The sequence below is a fragment of the Lepisma saccharinum genome, chromosome 28, assembly GCF_977018435.1.
Source record: "Lepisma saccharinum chromosome 28, izLepSacc3.1, whole genome shotgun sequence".
Lineage (NCBI taxonomy): Eukaryota > Metazoa > Arthropoda > Insecta > Zygentoma > Lepismatidae > Lepisma > Lepisma saccharinum.
In genome coordinates this window covers 15,676,139-15,692,710 of record NC_139256.1, presented here as the reverse complement: position 1 = coordinate 15,692,710, position 16,572 = coordinate 15,676,139, and the positions used below count along the sequence as shown (strand labels likewise).

At 39.2% G+C, this 16,572-nt stretch overlaps 1 protein-coding gene across 3 annotated transcripts in view; it reads left to right on the top strand.

The window, feature by feature from the left end:
• Positions 1-16,572, top strand: part of LOC145981023 (uncharacterized) — a 105,348-nt gene that overhangs the window by 55,463 nt on the left and 33,313 nt on the right. For all 3 annotated transcript variants that reach the window (XM_083114122.1, XM_083114121.1, XM_083114120.1), the window contains one exon: positions 11,807-12,270. In XM_083114122.1, the coding sequence (XP_082970248.1) occupies positions 11,807-12,270 (464 nt within the window). The remainder of the gene's footprint in view (positions 1-11,806; positions 12,271-16,572) is intronic.

Sequence of the window (16,572 nt, the reverse complement as noted above, 5' to 3'; positions counted from 1 at the left end):
CTACTGAAATCGGGTTTAGGAAGAAACGTAGAGCTGACGAGCAGACATCTACAGTTTCCATGGGGAAGTATCACAAGGGTACGAGGGTGGAGCCATTTGTGCGCAGTTACTCGTCTTACCAACAGACTAAGCAAGTCGTAGGGAAACGGCTGCACCCCGTCGGGATTGAGGTTGAGTCCTCGTTGAATTCAGAGGCCCCTTGGCTTGAATTAACTTCTTTGAGGTACTCTCGATGCTAACACCGGATGTAGTAGTCTGAGCTTCTCAATGTAATGACTATACACCTTATAGCTACACCTCCACAACTTCATGTTATTGACATGTTGGTTGGGTAGGCTCTTACCGCTAACACAATGAACAAGATTAAATATGTTATCCGTCACCTGATCACTACAAACTAATGGACCGAAGAAGGTGTGGAACAATTTGTGGGTCTGTCCCTCTAGAGCTTTGCTTTGGAGATGGGATTTAAGAAAAACTAAATCATACACTTTGATCACAGTCCTGTTTTTCTGTGATTCATTTACCTTATTGTTGGCTTTGTTTCGCCTTTCGGCCGTCCGGGATACAGCCATGAACAATTGCTGATCCCATTTGGTTTGTTCACCTGTAGGAATATGAAAGTGTTCCATAACGGAGTTCCTGAGTGAATTGTTTGGCCCTAACTGGGGACCATTGTCTACTATGATTCTTTGGGGAAGTGAAAAATGTACAAAACATATATCAATGAGTTTCCTCACTATTAAATTCCATGCTTACTAACCGAGTAGGAATTGTTACACCCTGGCCACCATCACCCCCAGCGAGAATAGCACAGGCTAGTTTCCCGAGGGTTGCTCATAGGGCAGGATGGCATTCATCTCGCTCTGTTGAGATTCCATTTGTCTACCCTTGGGTGTGTGACCTGGTTTGGTGAACCATTTTACCTCATCGAGTGCGTTGAGTATGGTATCCATACCTCGTGGGCTGAAGTGAACCAGGTCGGGTCTCATGTTTTGACCGTAACCCATGGTTTCTTCGAACAGCGACATGTTCATTTCTTGGCCCTTGTGCACAAATTTCGATGAGGAATCCAGAACCCTTACATTGCTATTATCATCAAGGGATAATATTTTTGCAATTAGTGAGTCATACATGGCCCAGAACCTGTGTCGGTTCTCATTGGCTAACCTGGGAACTGGTGGAGGAGTCAGAACAATGACCTTCTGAGCACCTTTCCTCTTTAGGGTGTAAATGATATCCTGGAGGTTCCGGAACACCTGGTTGGTGTCCTTCCCTCGGAGCATATCATTCGTGGATACCATTAATAACACATTTTTATGAACACACTTTTCCCTTCTCAAAGCACTGAGCAACTGCGCTGAGGTTTGTCCAGATATGCAAAGTCCGATGTGGTAATTACCATCACTGTCTCTTTGGACAGGATACCCGAATTTTCTTTGCGCAAGACGTGACAACATTGAGTCACCTACTGCCTGATATTGATTTATCAGTGGAGTGTGCTTGCATGAATCTGAACATTGTGGGATAGGTTTAGGTTTGGCATCGCCCTTCCCCACGTCAGGACGTTGCCTACCTAGTTTCCCTGGTTGTGCACATTTGGATGCACCTCAGCGAGATGCTCGGAAGACCCGTGTGAGCTGGCGGAACTTTTACGCTGGGACGTTCCACCCTTTCTCCGGTCTACCTTTCTGTTTGGGTACTCCTTAGGCCGGGAGCCCCTCGCAGATTTGCACATGTGAGCGTCCTCCTTTTTGGACGAACCGCTCGCTTCACCCTGGCCACGACTCACATAGGTCCGGTTAATGCGAGTCGTGGTTTTCCCATAATTGGGTCGTGCTGGCCTTGCAACTTCCCTCTCAGGATATTGTGGCACTTGCACACTCTCATACCGAAGTATGGAGTTGGCCACCTCCTGAAGAGAGACGAAGGGAGCCAGGATTAACTGGTCCTTCAAGCTGCGCGGCAACTGTTGCACAACGTGGGTGAAAACCTGGTTGTCGGCGATTTCTGGCAACGCAAGCCTAATCATTTTGACTTGGCGCCAGAAATATTTGTGCACTGATCTATGCTGGGATGGGTTGTATCTTTCGTTGAGAGCCTTCGCAAGGGAAGAAGCTCTCCACCCATCTCCTTGGAAATATGAGAGGAACTGCCTTTTGAAATCCGAGTAGGACTTGAACTTTCGTTCGTTCCTCTCGTACCACTGCCCTGCCTCGTCCCGTAGACAGAACGAGATTATTTGGAGGGCATCCGCTAAATCTACCTCCAGGAGAGTGAGATCTCTCTCAAACTCCTGCACAAAATCTGAGGCCAGCCTGTTCCCCTGCCCGTTAAAGGTTGGGAGCTGTTTGAGATCAGCAAACCTAACCCTAGGTTTGCTCTTGTTCCTCCTCCAGTTCTTCCTCTTCCTCTGGCTGCGGACTTCGGCTTCCGAGCTTTCGGAATTGGATTCCGGGGAGTTACCAAGTGGGTGGTACTTGTTAGGGGGAGACACATAGCCACTACTCTGGTCAGAACTTTCGTAACCCTTAGGTCGTCATTTGGCTTGGTACAAGGCCTGGTGGACAGACACATTCCGTGCAGGTGAGACGGGCTTGGTAGCTGACATCAGCGGAAGGGCGGACTGAGTAATTCGTCTCTCCATCCCCTCCAGGCAAGCAAGAATCCTCATCAGGCTTGCATCGTCAGACCTTTGTTCTGCTGGCAGCTGCTCCTCACCAACCCTTTGTTGTGAGGAGGTGCGCTGCTCAGTGACTTGGCCCTCAGAAATGCATACATGCTAGCTGCGGCCTTCCGCCTGACAGTTCGGCATTTCCTTCCTCACTTGCTCGAGAACCCTGTTCTCGATCGTGACCATGTGGTCACTGCAAGTGAGCTCTCTGCATATATTTTCTAGGGCATCTAACCTCCCTAGAATCTGAGCTGTGGTGGTCTGATTGTCACCGCCTTGCACTTCGCCAACGAGTTCCCTCAGTTGCGAAATCTGGCCTGACACTTGTGTAAAATCCCTTTCTAACCTTGACTCTAAGTCATTACATTGGATCTCTATTTGGTTAATTCTATTGGTGTTGGTCGCTACTTGCTTAGTTAACAATTCTGAGGTCTTCGTGGTGGCATTGTGGATGGAGTCCAGTCTGGCCTGGAATTCCGTCCTTACGGCTTCAAGTTTCCTATTTACTTCGGCCGATGCCTTGGCAAATTCCCTACCCTGAGCATCAATTTTCTGACCCTGCGCATCAAGTTTCTGACCCTGCGCATCAAGTTTCTGATCCTGTGCATCAAGTTTCTGACCCTGTGCCTCAAGTTTCTGATTAACACTTTCAGAGACTTTCGATTGCTCTTGGAGCATTGCTACAATGAGGTCAAGTTGGGGGTTATTGCTGGTACTTGCACTACTGTTGGGTGGGAACCCACGACCTGCTGGCCGTTCCAGCGACCTTGATCTGGTATTCATATTTGGGGAGTGCCGGTATTGAGTCTCATAATCTTGCGATCCGCGAGAGACAAAAGACAGACGATAGATTCGGGAGTTGAATGGCTTCGTCTACGCGGCTGGTCCAGGGATACGTGCCTCCAGGTTACGTTGCCGAGCAATAGGATAGGTGAACCTAACCTACTCACCCACTTTGGGCTTGATTGAACCTACGAAACTACCCTGCTATGCAACCTGGACGCACCCATCCCCGTGCAGCTCTACGCTGTCCTCCAGTGACCATTAACATGGAGGATGTCCCCAGTAGACCAGCATTCATTCCGAGGAATTATTGCTGGTTTATCATAGGGACTTTCAGCCTAGTTATTCCGGAGCGAGAGGTACGCTTCCCGGACTTACCCGCCCAAATATGAATTGATAAATCAAGATGTTGGAAAGACACATTTAATATTCGGGGTATTATTACATTTAACTATATACAAGCACTGCACAAACTTATAGGTTTGATTTTACTTATGGAACCAACAAATGGGTAACAAAAACATGGTACTTACATATTCTGCATTCACCTCATCACACCTGGGCCTTGCCACACACACACACTTGTCACTCCAACTATAAATGGGGGGTTTCAATGAATTTGCACTAAAAATATAGCGTTATCTTAATGCATATGGGTATTGGCTTGCACATGAACTGTTTCAGGGAGCTGTAAGACAAAGGATGGGTCGAATAACCATGGATGTCTTTGGATACAAAACATCATGGTTTCCTGAAGGCTCATTGTCCTCACCATGTGGTTTTGAAGATTTCAGAATTTTCATGGATATTAGTTCCATGCACTTTAAGGCACTTTAAGTGCTGTAATTCGTTCATATTATACACTACTGGACTATTTCCAAGCACTTAGTAGATATTTCACATGTTGGAGTCCAATGGCTACTCCATTGTCCTCTCTCCACTGGCCTACTCAGGCCCAACAACTTGGAGCGATGTGAACTGTACTAAATCTCAACACAAAGTGGAATCAAGATGGCTTCCTCTCATGTTAAAAGCTATCTCAGACTCATTGTCTGGTAGCCACGCCCATGAGGCCATCTGATTGGTTCACAGCACCTTGGGTTACTTGCCTTCATCAAGTACCTTGAGAAGCCCAATAGATGGCAGTCTAGTCAGGGCTAGTTCCACTGACTCTCACCAGATGGCTCTGGTGCTGTGAGACCGATTGTCTTTTGTCCAAAAACATCGATTTTTTGATGTTTTTGTGGTTTGTTTGCACATATAATTGTGACTTGGAGTTATTTTCAGGGAAAGCAAGTTAATTTGTGCTTGCACAAATGTTATCCTGAAAATATCTGTATTAATAAAAAATTTGCATGAAAAGTAACATGTGCTCTCTGAATTCTACCTATCAACAAAAGGTAGTTTTTTTGATAACCAATGAATTTTGGTCTGGGGCTTATTAATTACTTAATATTTTGATGTTATATCATACTTTTACTAATTAGGCCTAATTTCTGTTAATCTTAACATATCTGGGAATGTCTATTCCTATTAATTCTACCTGAATTGAATTGGCCTTGTACTTTGGTTGGAGTGGAGTGCTGCCTGTATGTATTGGGGATGTATACCCAACCTTTGGTTGGTTATAACTGCTAGTATATTGCTGGTGAAACCCAAGCTGAAAGAGGTATATTTTTTGTGCATCATCCACATACAAGGTGTGTCCCAAAAGTAACAATTTTTTTAGTGCAGCAAGAAGGGTCGGGGGATGGATCTATTTCGTGGGTTTTGGGGGGATGCAGATATACAGTCTGACACAACTCAGTTGTCTCCAAGTTGTTCCAGCTTTCGGATTGCTAGCAAAGTGAGAAGCTGTTTTAGTGTTGCGTCACAGTCAAAAATGCAATGTTATAAAAGTTTGCATCAAACTCGTTTCTGACACACTTGAAATCTTGAAGACAACCCTGTGGGGACCAGACTTCGTCGAAAGCACAAGTGTACAGGTGTTCAAAGAAGGAAGAGAAGATGTGGAGGATGAACAACGCTCAGGGCACCCATCAATGTCCAGAAGTGCCGACCGTGTGACTCTGTTTTGGACTCTGCTCGATGTTTGTGTGTGAGGTTAATCGTAGATAAGGTGGAACTGCTGAAATCTGTTGTGCATCGTACATTTTGGAAGATTTGAACATGCAAACACCTGGTTTCTCCACTACGACAACTCGCCATCTCATTCATCACTGCAAGTGAGGGAATTTCTGACCAAGAAAAAAGTGGCAACACTTCCCCACCCACCGTACATCCCGGACTTGGCCTTGGATGACTTCTTTTTGTTCCCAAGACTCAAATTCTGCCTGAAAAGACACCATTTTTGGCAAATAAAAATGTCGAAGCAGCTGTTTGCGCTGCTATGAAGAGTGGCAGCAACGCTGGAACTCTCGTGGTATATTGAGTGGTAGCATGTACAAAGCCGGCAGTGTCCGTGTACCACATGTAAGTATGGAAAATGAAGTATAAAAATATAGGTAATTTGCTGTTTTACTTACAATGTAATTTTTTTAGAATAGGCAGAACTAGCTATAGGTATTGGTTGTAAATTTTAAAGGAAGCTATAATATTCAAAGTACAGGAAAAGAAACTGATACATTAGGATTGAAGATTTGAATAACAGGAAATCTTTGTGGGCTCAATTCGGCTCTTCTTTCAAAGGTTCATCTCAATATAAACTGTATTGGTCCAGATAATGGTGGATGTGAGGATCTTAAATTCATGAATGTGGGTTTTGTAAATGTTCAGGAAAAAATCTTTTCTCTAAAATTATGCTATGTGCCTAGTGAACATAGAGTGAACTGTGTAAACAGTTTCACAAGAAATTGAATGGTTTGCGCAAAATAGTGTTTGTGGTCATGAGGTGTTTGGGTCATTGATTTTTTTAACCCTCCTGTTTCCAAGCTTTTCGACACCTTTATTTTATTTACCAAGCGGGGTATTTTGACTACCCCAATACAATTTTGTGATTTAGTATAATATTTGTTTTTAGATTCTGTTATTTTCAATTAATAGCTTTATTTAGTATTGAAATACAGTTTTTCAAATTAATAAAAGTATTTAAACTGAGCGTAAACACCGTATGGTGACACTAGTGCAGCGTTGCCATGTATGTGCACTCTAATTCAACTCAACAATAGTAACCTGAAACAATAGAGAACAATATATGTTATTTGAGCTAAACAATGGAAAAATTATGGTAAAACTCAACAATGGAAAAATTAAATAACTAAGGTGAATGAGAGACATATTTCGTAAGACCTTCATTTTTGACAAATAAGAAGATAAGACATTTCATACCACGCGGGCTAGTCTCACAACCCCATCAATATATCCCGTCAATAATAACTATAAAAACAAAAAAATTGGGTCAGTCACTAGTGTAAATACAATTTCAATCATTTTAGGACAAAGTCGAAACCACAAGTATGTAGCTCTTCAGATAAAATTATTATAGGGAAAAATCAACCTGGGGTAGTCAGAATACCCCGCTTGGTTATGCGAGGGTTAATATAGCTGTCAATATAAAGGGCTATGTGCTGTTGATGTAGAGTAAACATCTTGAGATGGCCGAGTTGTTTTTCATGACTGAAGCAAAAGATGACAATATTTTTTTTTTTTTTGTGGGGGGGAAGGGACTGACACCACAGTAGATCTGTGTGGTAGGGTCACTTGCATCTTGTTGAATTAATTCTTCTTGATTATACCAACGTGGGTTGATCAAGCAATAGACTGATAGGGGAGACTACTGGGTGTGTCATTTTCAACAGTGTGCTCATTTAATTTACATTTAGGAAGGAACTATAGAGTTGTGGCAGAGGTGTAGATTTCAAGAGAAATTATGGAAAATGAATGTTCTTAAAAGTGAGTTGTAGTAAATATGGTTGCTGACAAGTAGAAATAAAAAAATGGTTAGCAAGATCCAGTCTGGTTAGTGCTTAAAGTGGAAGTTGTTAGGTGAAGAAGACAATTTGGTTACATATTTCTTGAAGTAAGACTTGAAGCTTATTTCTTGTTACAGGAGTAGCATCTTCTCCACTCTCAGCACTGAATCTGACTGTTTCGGGTAATTTTTTGGTCAAACGGAAGCTAGCAACTGTATTGGAAGTGGTTTATTTGAGAATATTGTAGCAGAGGGAGACTGTGGTAATATAAGTAGAGGGAGTGTTGTGGCAGGAATAGCCGAATGTATTAAATGTTATCTAGGATAAAGAAGGGGAGACTGAATAAAGTAAAAGTACATTTGTGTGTGTTTGTATACATATATACCGTATCATAGGCGCCGACTCCATGGGGCTTCGGGGGCTCGAGTCCCCCCAATGTTAACGATGTGGGACAGAGCCCCCTAATAATTTTGCTTAAGAGGATCTAATGTATTATTTTGCTTCTCTTGTAAAGTTTACTCCGAAATGTGCCACATGAACTTAACTTTAAATACACATTTGAAATGTTCTACACCATCAATTTGGGGGGCTGGGACTGCTGAACCATCAAATTCGGGGGGGGGGGGGGGCTCTGACCAGAGACAGCAAAACACATGACTTATTACTATATACTAAGTATGTAATTATGAGTATTGTTAAAATTTTTACTAAAAAGAGTTCCAAAAGACGATGTGCAAAAACTAGGGTAGTGGATGGGACGTTTGGGCTACAAATGGCTCTAACATGACATTCAGAACGAGATCATTGATATATTAGGGAGATCTGTTTTGCACTCCGTGGTAGCAGATATTAAAAGTCGGGAATATTTTGCTGTTATGGTTGATGAAACTTGTGACATATCCATCCGTGGACAATTAATATTCTGCATTCGAACTGTGAATAAAAATTTTGATATTTTTGAGGAATTCATGGCCTTTTATGAGATTCCGAACACTGAGGCCAAAACTTAAAAAAGGGGGACAGTGAGTCATTCATTAATTTATTTCAGTGATCAGAGCCCCCCCAATAATTCTGACAAGTCGGCGCCCCTGTGCCGTATTTACTCATGTATAATGCACACTTTTTCCAAAATTGTTGCCCCCAGACACTGTGGTGCGTACTATGCACAGAATAATTTGGATAGCCAACATGAAACTGTACAGGGTCATTCCATGAATTTGTGACACTTGCATTGATTTTTCATGTTTACGGAACCCTATCATGTTATATGAGGGTGGTTCAGCATGCTCCGCCCCTGACATAGAAGGAACCCTCGTAGGAAAACCAATCCACTGTTACTTTTCAACATAGTCCCCTGCAACATTACCACACTTTTCCAATCGGCCTTCAAGTGCTTCTATCCCAGCAGAAAAAAAAATATTTTGGTTGGTCCTGCAACCAAACATTCACAACATCCATAACCTCGGAATCACTGGAAAAATGTTTTCCACGAAGGTGTTTCTTCATGTTCGGGAACAGGTGGAAGTCACTGGAGGCCAGATCTGGAGAATAAGGAGCATGAGGGACAATTTCGAACCCTGCTGCATGAATTGCAGGCACCGCAACTTTGGAGGTGTGGGCAGGAGCATTGTCATAATGGAACAACACACCACGGGCCAACATTCAGCGGCATTTCTCCTTGATGGCAGTACGTAATTCTTCAATTAGGGTTGCAAAATAAACACCTGTGATTGTCTTTCCGTGTTGGAGATAATCTATCATAAGAATTCCTTCTGCATCCCAGAACACAGATGCCATCACTTTGGCCTTTGATGGTTGAACCTTGAATTTCTTTGGGGGTGGAGAATGCGGGTGTTTCCATTGCATGCGTTGGTGTTTACTTTCGGGATCGAAGTGGTGAACCCACGTTTCATTCATTGTAACAAATCTCTTCAGAAACTTTGGCTTGTCAGCCTTTATTGTCCGTAACAGGTTCTGACTTGTCACACAATGTGTCCTCTTTTGGTTGACCGTCAGCATTCTCGAGACGGTCGAGCAACGTGCAGAGATCTTTTTCATTAACAAATGATTATGAATAATTGAATGCACACTGCCAGTTGAGATGCCACACGTGTCTGCTATCTGGCGGACAGTCACTCGCCGGTCTGCCAAAATCATGTCATGCACTTTTGTAATCATTTCTGGTGTGGCCACCGTTGCAGATTGGCCACCACCATGCTCATGTTCACAGGTCTGCTGACCACATTTAAATTCACGGCACCATCTCTTCACTAGGTCATATGAGGGGCTAGAGTCTCCAAGAGTTCCCACCATATCTGCATGGATGTCTTTCGGTGTTAAATTTTTTTTGAGTAAATATTTTATCACTGCTCGGACCTCAGATTTTTCCATTTTTTCACATGTCGCTACACTTCTTACTGATCATCAACCTTTAACAAAAAGAGAAATTGTTGTAAATTCTTGAAACTTTGTGGATATTAGTCTAAAGAATGAACAATGTTACATATAAAATTACAGGTCCCTACTATCACTGGAAATGGGTCAGGGGCAGAGCATGCTGAACCACCCTCGTATATCATTGTAAAGCTTAAATTCTGCAGCTTCTGAATATGCCAACAGTATTCTTCAAGATGGCGACACTAATGTGCAATGCAATTGAAATAAGCTCATCACAAAATGAAGGACCCTTCTCCTCTTGGTCCACATAGCAAGTTGACTTAATGAATAGGTCATTCACTTTTGATCTGCATAGCAACAGTTTTACGACCTACAACTAAGAAAGCCATTTCTTGAACCTGGATTATACATGACATATAATTTTTTGGCAATTGTCCCCATCAAAAATCATTATACTTGCACACGCATTATATATGCATAAATACGGTACATGCTTGCAGACATTACAAATCATGTTGATAAAAGATAATTGTGTGTAGCCATTCAGTGGGACTTTGCTCAAATTGAAATTTACTCTCTGGAAAAATTTTAGATTTTGTGGTAAAAGTTTATACTGCCAATTTGAAGGTTTTTGAAAGCCTATTTTAAAGATGCCGTACTACCATGTGGTAAAATATTTAAAGATGCAGTTATTTTTTTTTATTTTTTTTGCATTTGTGTTTGTAGTTGTATATTTTAATGACATTTTTAGTTCCTAGTTTTGTGCATGCAAAATGAGAACTTTTGTTGACACTTAAATCTTGATAATTTATATATATATAGGTTAACTTATTACAATGCAATTATAGAAAACCATTGTTAATGTCTGTTTATAACAATACTGTAAACTTGTAATTATGGTATGCGCCAAAATATACAGTACTGAAACTCGCGCACCTCGAACACGCGTGTGCGTTTGTCGATGGGGCATAGCTCCAGTCGCTTGTGTTCTCAGTAGTGAAAATGAAGTTGTAAACTCGCTAATAGTGTATATGTTAGTGTTTCTTTCAGGATAAATAAACTCACAGATGACAGCAATGTAATGTTCGTCTTTTAATTTCAGTACTGTATATTTTGGCGCATACTGTATTATTGTAAGTGTAAGTGTAAAGTTATAATTACTGTTTTATTTATTCTTCTTTGCTGGCAGAGTAAGTTTTATGTGTGCAGTGGAACCTGTGTTTTATGCTCTGGGATTTTACATTTTTCCTGCCTTATGCATTCAATCATCATAGTCCCAATAGAGCAAAAAACTATAAAATTTTCCCAGATTTTATGTTTTTTGCTCTTTTAAGTTTTTTTAGGGCTGAGCTGATAACACTTTGAGGCGATGCCGATGCCTCTCACAGATTCCCACCAATACCGATACTTAAAAATTGTAATAATTTAAACCTGTTCAAAATATTGATCAATATTAGTGCTTAAGTGTCTACTCCAATTATATGCAAAAATTTACCAAGAATTTTGATTTAAAATATTCAAGAATTACATCAGAATATTAAAATACATGTCATGTAATCACAAACTGTATTTTTTTATCTCAAAATTGGTACAGAATAAAATGATACTTTGAATTTTGCATAATTTCCTGGATAATTAGACTCTGTGAAAATGTTGTGCAGCATGCGAAAATGTTGTGTGAAAATGTATCGGATCAGCCATAGTGTTTTCACCCTGGTTCCTTGAAAAACAGAAAATTGATGTTCCGCTGTACTTTATTTTGTTGAGTAATATGTAATTTATCCATGAAAGATTAGCTAATTAACAAGATTTCTCTGTTTAAGCTATGTAATTATTAGTACATAGTATACACTCACTTTTCATTATATTGCTATAACTAATGTCAGTGTAGTGTTTCAAATCAGGAATGGTAGATGTTCTGTTGCTTAGAATCAGTCCTTAGTTGCTAGTAATAAAAGGATATTCATAAGAAAGCAGTAAGGTTAAATGAAATGGATTTGTATATAGTATGCATTTGTCAATAATGATCTGTATATTCTAGGATTGTGCTGTATTGAGAGCTCAGTCCGTGAGTGACGTTATCGAGATTGAAGATCTGAAGAGTGCTATGGCTGGGAACAAGGATCAACTTGGAAGTAAGGCTGGTGGCCAAGGTAGAACAGAGACAGTCAACCACCTTCCTACAAAGAACGGTTCTCCTGACAAGCCCAAAGGAGTCGTTAACAAGAGTAGAGTGGACGAGGTTACGAGCACCGAAGAAAGCAAGATTGTTACAAAGACACCTTTGAGCAAAACTATGGAAGAAAACTCGGTATCATTTGGCGGTAAAAGATTCAATTATATCCCATCATCTAAGAAGACATTCTTTGGGAAAGAAGTGGAGAAGGCTCAGCTGTTCGTTTTCAACTTTATGGAGAACTACTTCTCTCTATTTGATTCAGAAGATAGATCTGCTTTGTTGAGGTTTTACCATGAATGTGCCATATTCTCCTTAAATGCTGATAGGTATGTTAACATTTTATTACAGCATTGTTCATGTGCATTGCATTGTTTTTTCACATTACATGCACTGGCATTTATTTTAATTCATATTGAGTAACATGTATGCTCGTACAATATATCTAACTAACTAAACTAACTAACTCCCTAGCCTTCTTAAACCCGAAGCTTCATGGCTGCAGCAACACAGGCCTTCCATCTTTCCCTATCTTGAGCAAGTTCTATATACTCTTTTCCATCCCTACCGATTTCCCTTAGGTCCATCTCAACGTTGTCCCTCCATCTTCGTCTTGGCCTTCCTACAGGTCTCTTACCATCAGGTTTCCCAACAAGAATCCTGTAAACTTCTCTTTCCTCTCAGATTCGTGCCACATGGCCTGCCCACCTAAGTCTTCTTGATTTAATTATTCTAATAATATCTGGACATGAATACAAATTATGTAGTTCTAAATTATGTAACCTTCTCCACTCAACTGTCTCCTCATCACTTTTAGGTCCAAATATTTTCCTAAGGATCTTATTTTCAAATACTCTCAATTTATGTTCCTCTTTCAATGTAAGGGACCAAGTTTCACATCCATATAATACTACAGGCAAAATTACTGTTTTGTATATTTTAACTTTTAGTTTCTTAGATATTAAACAAGAAGACAAAATTTTATGAAGAGAGAAGTAACATGCATTCCCTGAATTAAGCCTACTTTTTATTTCCTCTTTAATATAATTTTCATTTGTTAATATTACTCCTAAGTATTTGAATTTGGAAACTGTTTCAAACGAGTTGTTATCAATAATTAGATTTTGATTATTACCTAACACTTGTTTTCGGCCTGTAAGCATATATTTAGTTTTCTCTTTGTTAACTTCCAAACCTATCTCTTTAGCAGTTTTGAAAAATATTTTAGCATTATTCTTAATTGTATTCATATCATCCCCCAGTAAGTCTACATCATCTGCATATGCTAACAACTGAGTCACACCATTTAATTTTAGTCCTTCTTTAGTAGGGATGTGACGAAGCTGAAAATTGACCGATGCCGATGTACTCACCGATAATTTTTGGAACCGATTCCGATGCCGATATTTAACCGATTCCGATACATAAGATTATTAAACAGAAATGGGATGTTATTTTCTGCATGACAAGAATAAATTTGGTATGTACATTTCTATTGCATATCATATGTACCTAGGTATATACATATATATTCTCAAGAGATGCGAATGTACATTTGCATCTACAAAAGATTATGTGAACCTAGAGATTTAACATTAGTACACAAGCAGTTCTTTAAAATGCAAAATGCATTCCTGTTCTGCCAGATTCAACTTCAGAAATACGAGATTTGGAAGCACTTCAGGAAGTAACATACTTCTCTTATCGCAAATCTGTTCAGCAACACTGAACACTCAATCACTGAATACTGATGCAGCAGGTATGCTCAAGTATTTTCTCAGCACTTGCTTCAGGTTTGAATACTCATTTTTGAATTTCCAATACAACAGCAGATCCTGGTTCAGCAATGTACTGTTTTATTTCCGATTTATAGTTAGGTTGATCCTCTGAATGAGTTTGCAATAATTGTATTACAAAAACTCTACAATAATGACGAATCATAACCAAATTTTCAATAAATCTTACAAAACTAGAATATAAAACTTATTAGAAGATAAAAACTTTAGTATAATCTGTACCGGTTTAAATATCGGATTTTTGCCGATTCCGATACCGATACCGATATGTCAATTTCGGCCGATTTTCATACATCTGTAATCGGCTTCGGCACATCCCTATTCTTTAGTTTCTTTTACCTTCCTTACAGCATATTCTAAGTCAAAATTAAAGAGCAATGGAGATAATGCATCTCCTTGTTTTAACCCATCATGAATTGTAAATTTGTCAGACATATTAATACCCACACAAATTTTACTTTCTGTTTCACTGGTGCATATTTTTATCATACTAACAAGCTTCTTAGGTATTCCAAACTCTACTAATATATTATATAATTTATCTCTTTTGACCGAATCATATGCTTTTTTGAAATCAATGAATAGCTGATGGACATTTTGATTATATTCCCACTTTTTTTCAAGTGTCTGTCTGATGTGAAAATTTGATCTGTAGTTGATCTGTTACGTTTAAATCCACATTGATAATCACCTATAATTTCATTAGCATATGGGGTTAGTCTTGTTAATATTTTATATGTTGTTGAGAGTAGAGAAATTCCACGGTAATTATTGCAGTTCATTTTATCACCTTTTTTAAACACAGGAACAATTATGGATTCTTTCCACTGTTGAGGGATTTCTTCTTTATTCCATATTAAACAAATTAATTTATGAATGTTAATGAATTTCCACCATATTTAATTAACTCAGCTGGTATTAAATCAATGCCAGGTGCTTTGTTATTCTTTAGCCTTTTAATAGCATCTTTCACTTCAGTCACGTTAGGTTCTGGAACTAAAGGTTCTGCTGTGTGGACTTCATTTACCTCTGATTTATCTCCTACATGAACATTTAAAAGGTCATTAAAGTAGTTCTTCCATCTATTTAGAATATCGCTTGGATCAGCTAGAAAATCACCATCTTTATCTTTTATCAAGTTTACTTTAGGTTGCCACCCCTTTCTAAACTCATTTACACCTTTATATAAATCTCTGATATTTTTATTTTTGCTGTTTGTTTCAATTTCGTTAATTTTGCTTTTCAAGTAATCTCTTTTTTACTTCTAAACGTGCTGTTAACTTCTCGCTTTATTGTATTATAATTGTTTAGATTTGTATCATCAGAGTTATTTAAACACCTAAGTCTAGCCTGATTTCTTATTTCTATTAGATTATGACATTCATTATCAAACCATGGCTTACTTTTTCTCGGTTTATGGTATCCGATACTTTCTTTAGCTGCTGATTCTATTGCATTACGTATGTGCTCCCAATTCTTATTTACGTCTGTTTCATTTATATTTCCATCATCATTTAAATCCTGCAAAACATCAAATCTATTTGACAGTTTAATTTGGTAATCTTTCTTAATTCTTTCATCAGTAAACTTTCCTGTATCAAATTTTAGAACTTTTAGATTTTGTTGCTTATGATTTATCACTGAGAGTCTTTCTCTTAATTTAGCAATTACTAAATAATGGTCACTGGCACAGTCAGCACCTCTATGTGTACGAACGTCAATTATACTAGTATGCCTTCTCTTATCAATGAGAATATGATCTATCTGATTATGAGTTTTACCATCTGGAGAAGACCAGGTATATTTATGGATATCTTTATGTTGAAAAGTGGTACTTTTCACAATTAAATTCTTTGAGGTTGCAAAAGTAATCAATCTTATACCATTATCATTACTTAATTCATGAAGACTTTCTTTACCAATCGTGGGTTTAAATGTCTCTTCTTTTCTAACAAACTAAATACTAAAATATACAAAACCGTAATTTTGCCTGCAGTATTATATGGATGTGAAACTTGGTTCATTACATTCAAAGAAGAACATAAATTAAGAGAATTTGAAAATAAAATCCTTTAAGAGTTTACAGGATTCTTGTTGACGAAGAAGGGGAATAGCGATTTGACGGACATGTAGGAAATCAGTAAGGATGGAAAACATTGGATTGTTCTTGCCCAAGATAGGGACAGATGGAAGGCTTGTGTTGCTCAGCCATAAACCTCCAGGTTTAAGAAGACTTAGAGTTAGTTAGTTAGTTTAACATGTATGCATTTGTCGTGTTTGTAATGTTATTTTAAGTATTCGGCACATTCTCGGTGAATGTTTTCGATCTTGCTTACCTCCGGCAGACTTTTAACCTTTCCGGCTGTTTGTCATCCCTCTTGGGTGATGACAGCAGTATTTTATCAAATGTTTTTAGGTTTTTGCGAAGATCTGGTCTCTTCTATCGTCTGTGAGGAAGCTTTTATTTTCTTCTGACTTTTTAATGTGTTATTTTCATCTTGTGTAGGTCCTTTACAACCTTGCACTTTTAATTTTTCCTAAGGGGCTTTTAACACCTCTTGTTTTAATCTCTTAAGAGCATGGGGGACAGTCTCCACCCGGCTTTTTTCCCCGAGTCAGTGTTGCCAACTTAGCTCTCTTGGAGCCAGATCTGGCTCTTACGTGCACTTGTTTGGCTGTGAACTGGGGCGCCCGCCCCCGTGTCTAACTATGATGCCATCAATGGTTCCGACCAACTTTTGCCATGATTATACATTTTGCACATGACGTGATATTGTTATATTGGCTGTGTCGCCCCACCCCCTCTTATATCTCCAGCTACTTTTTTTTATAGCG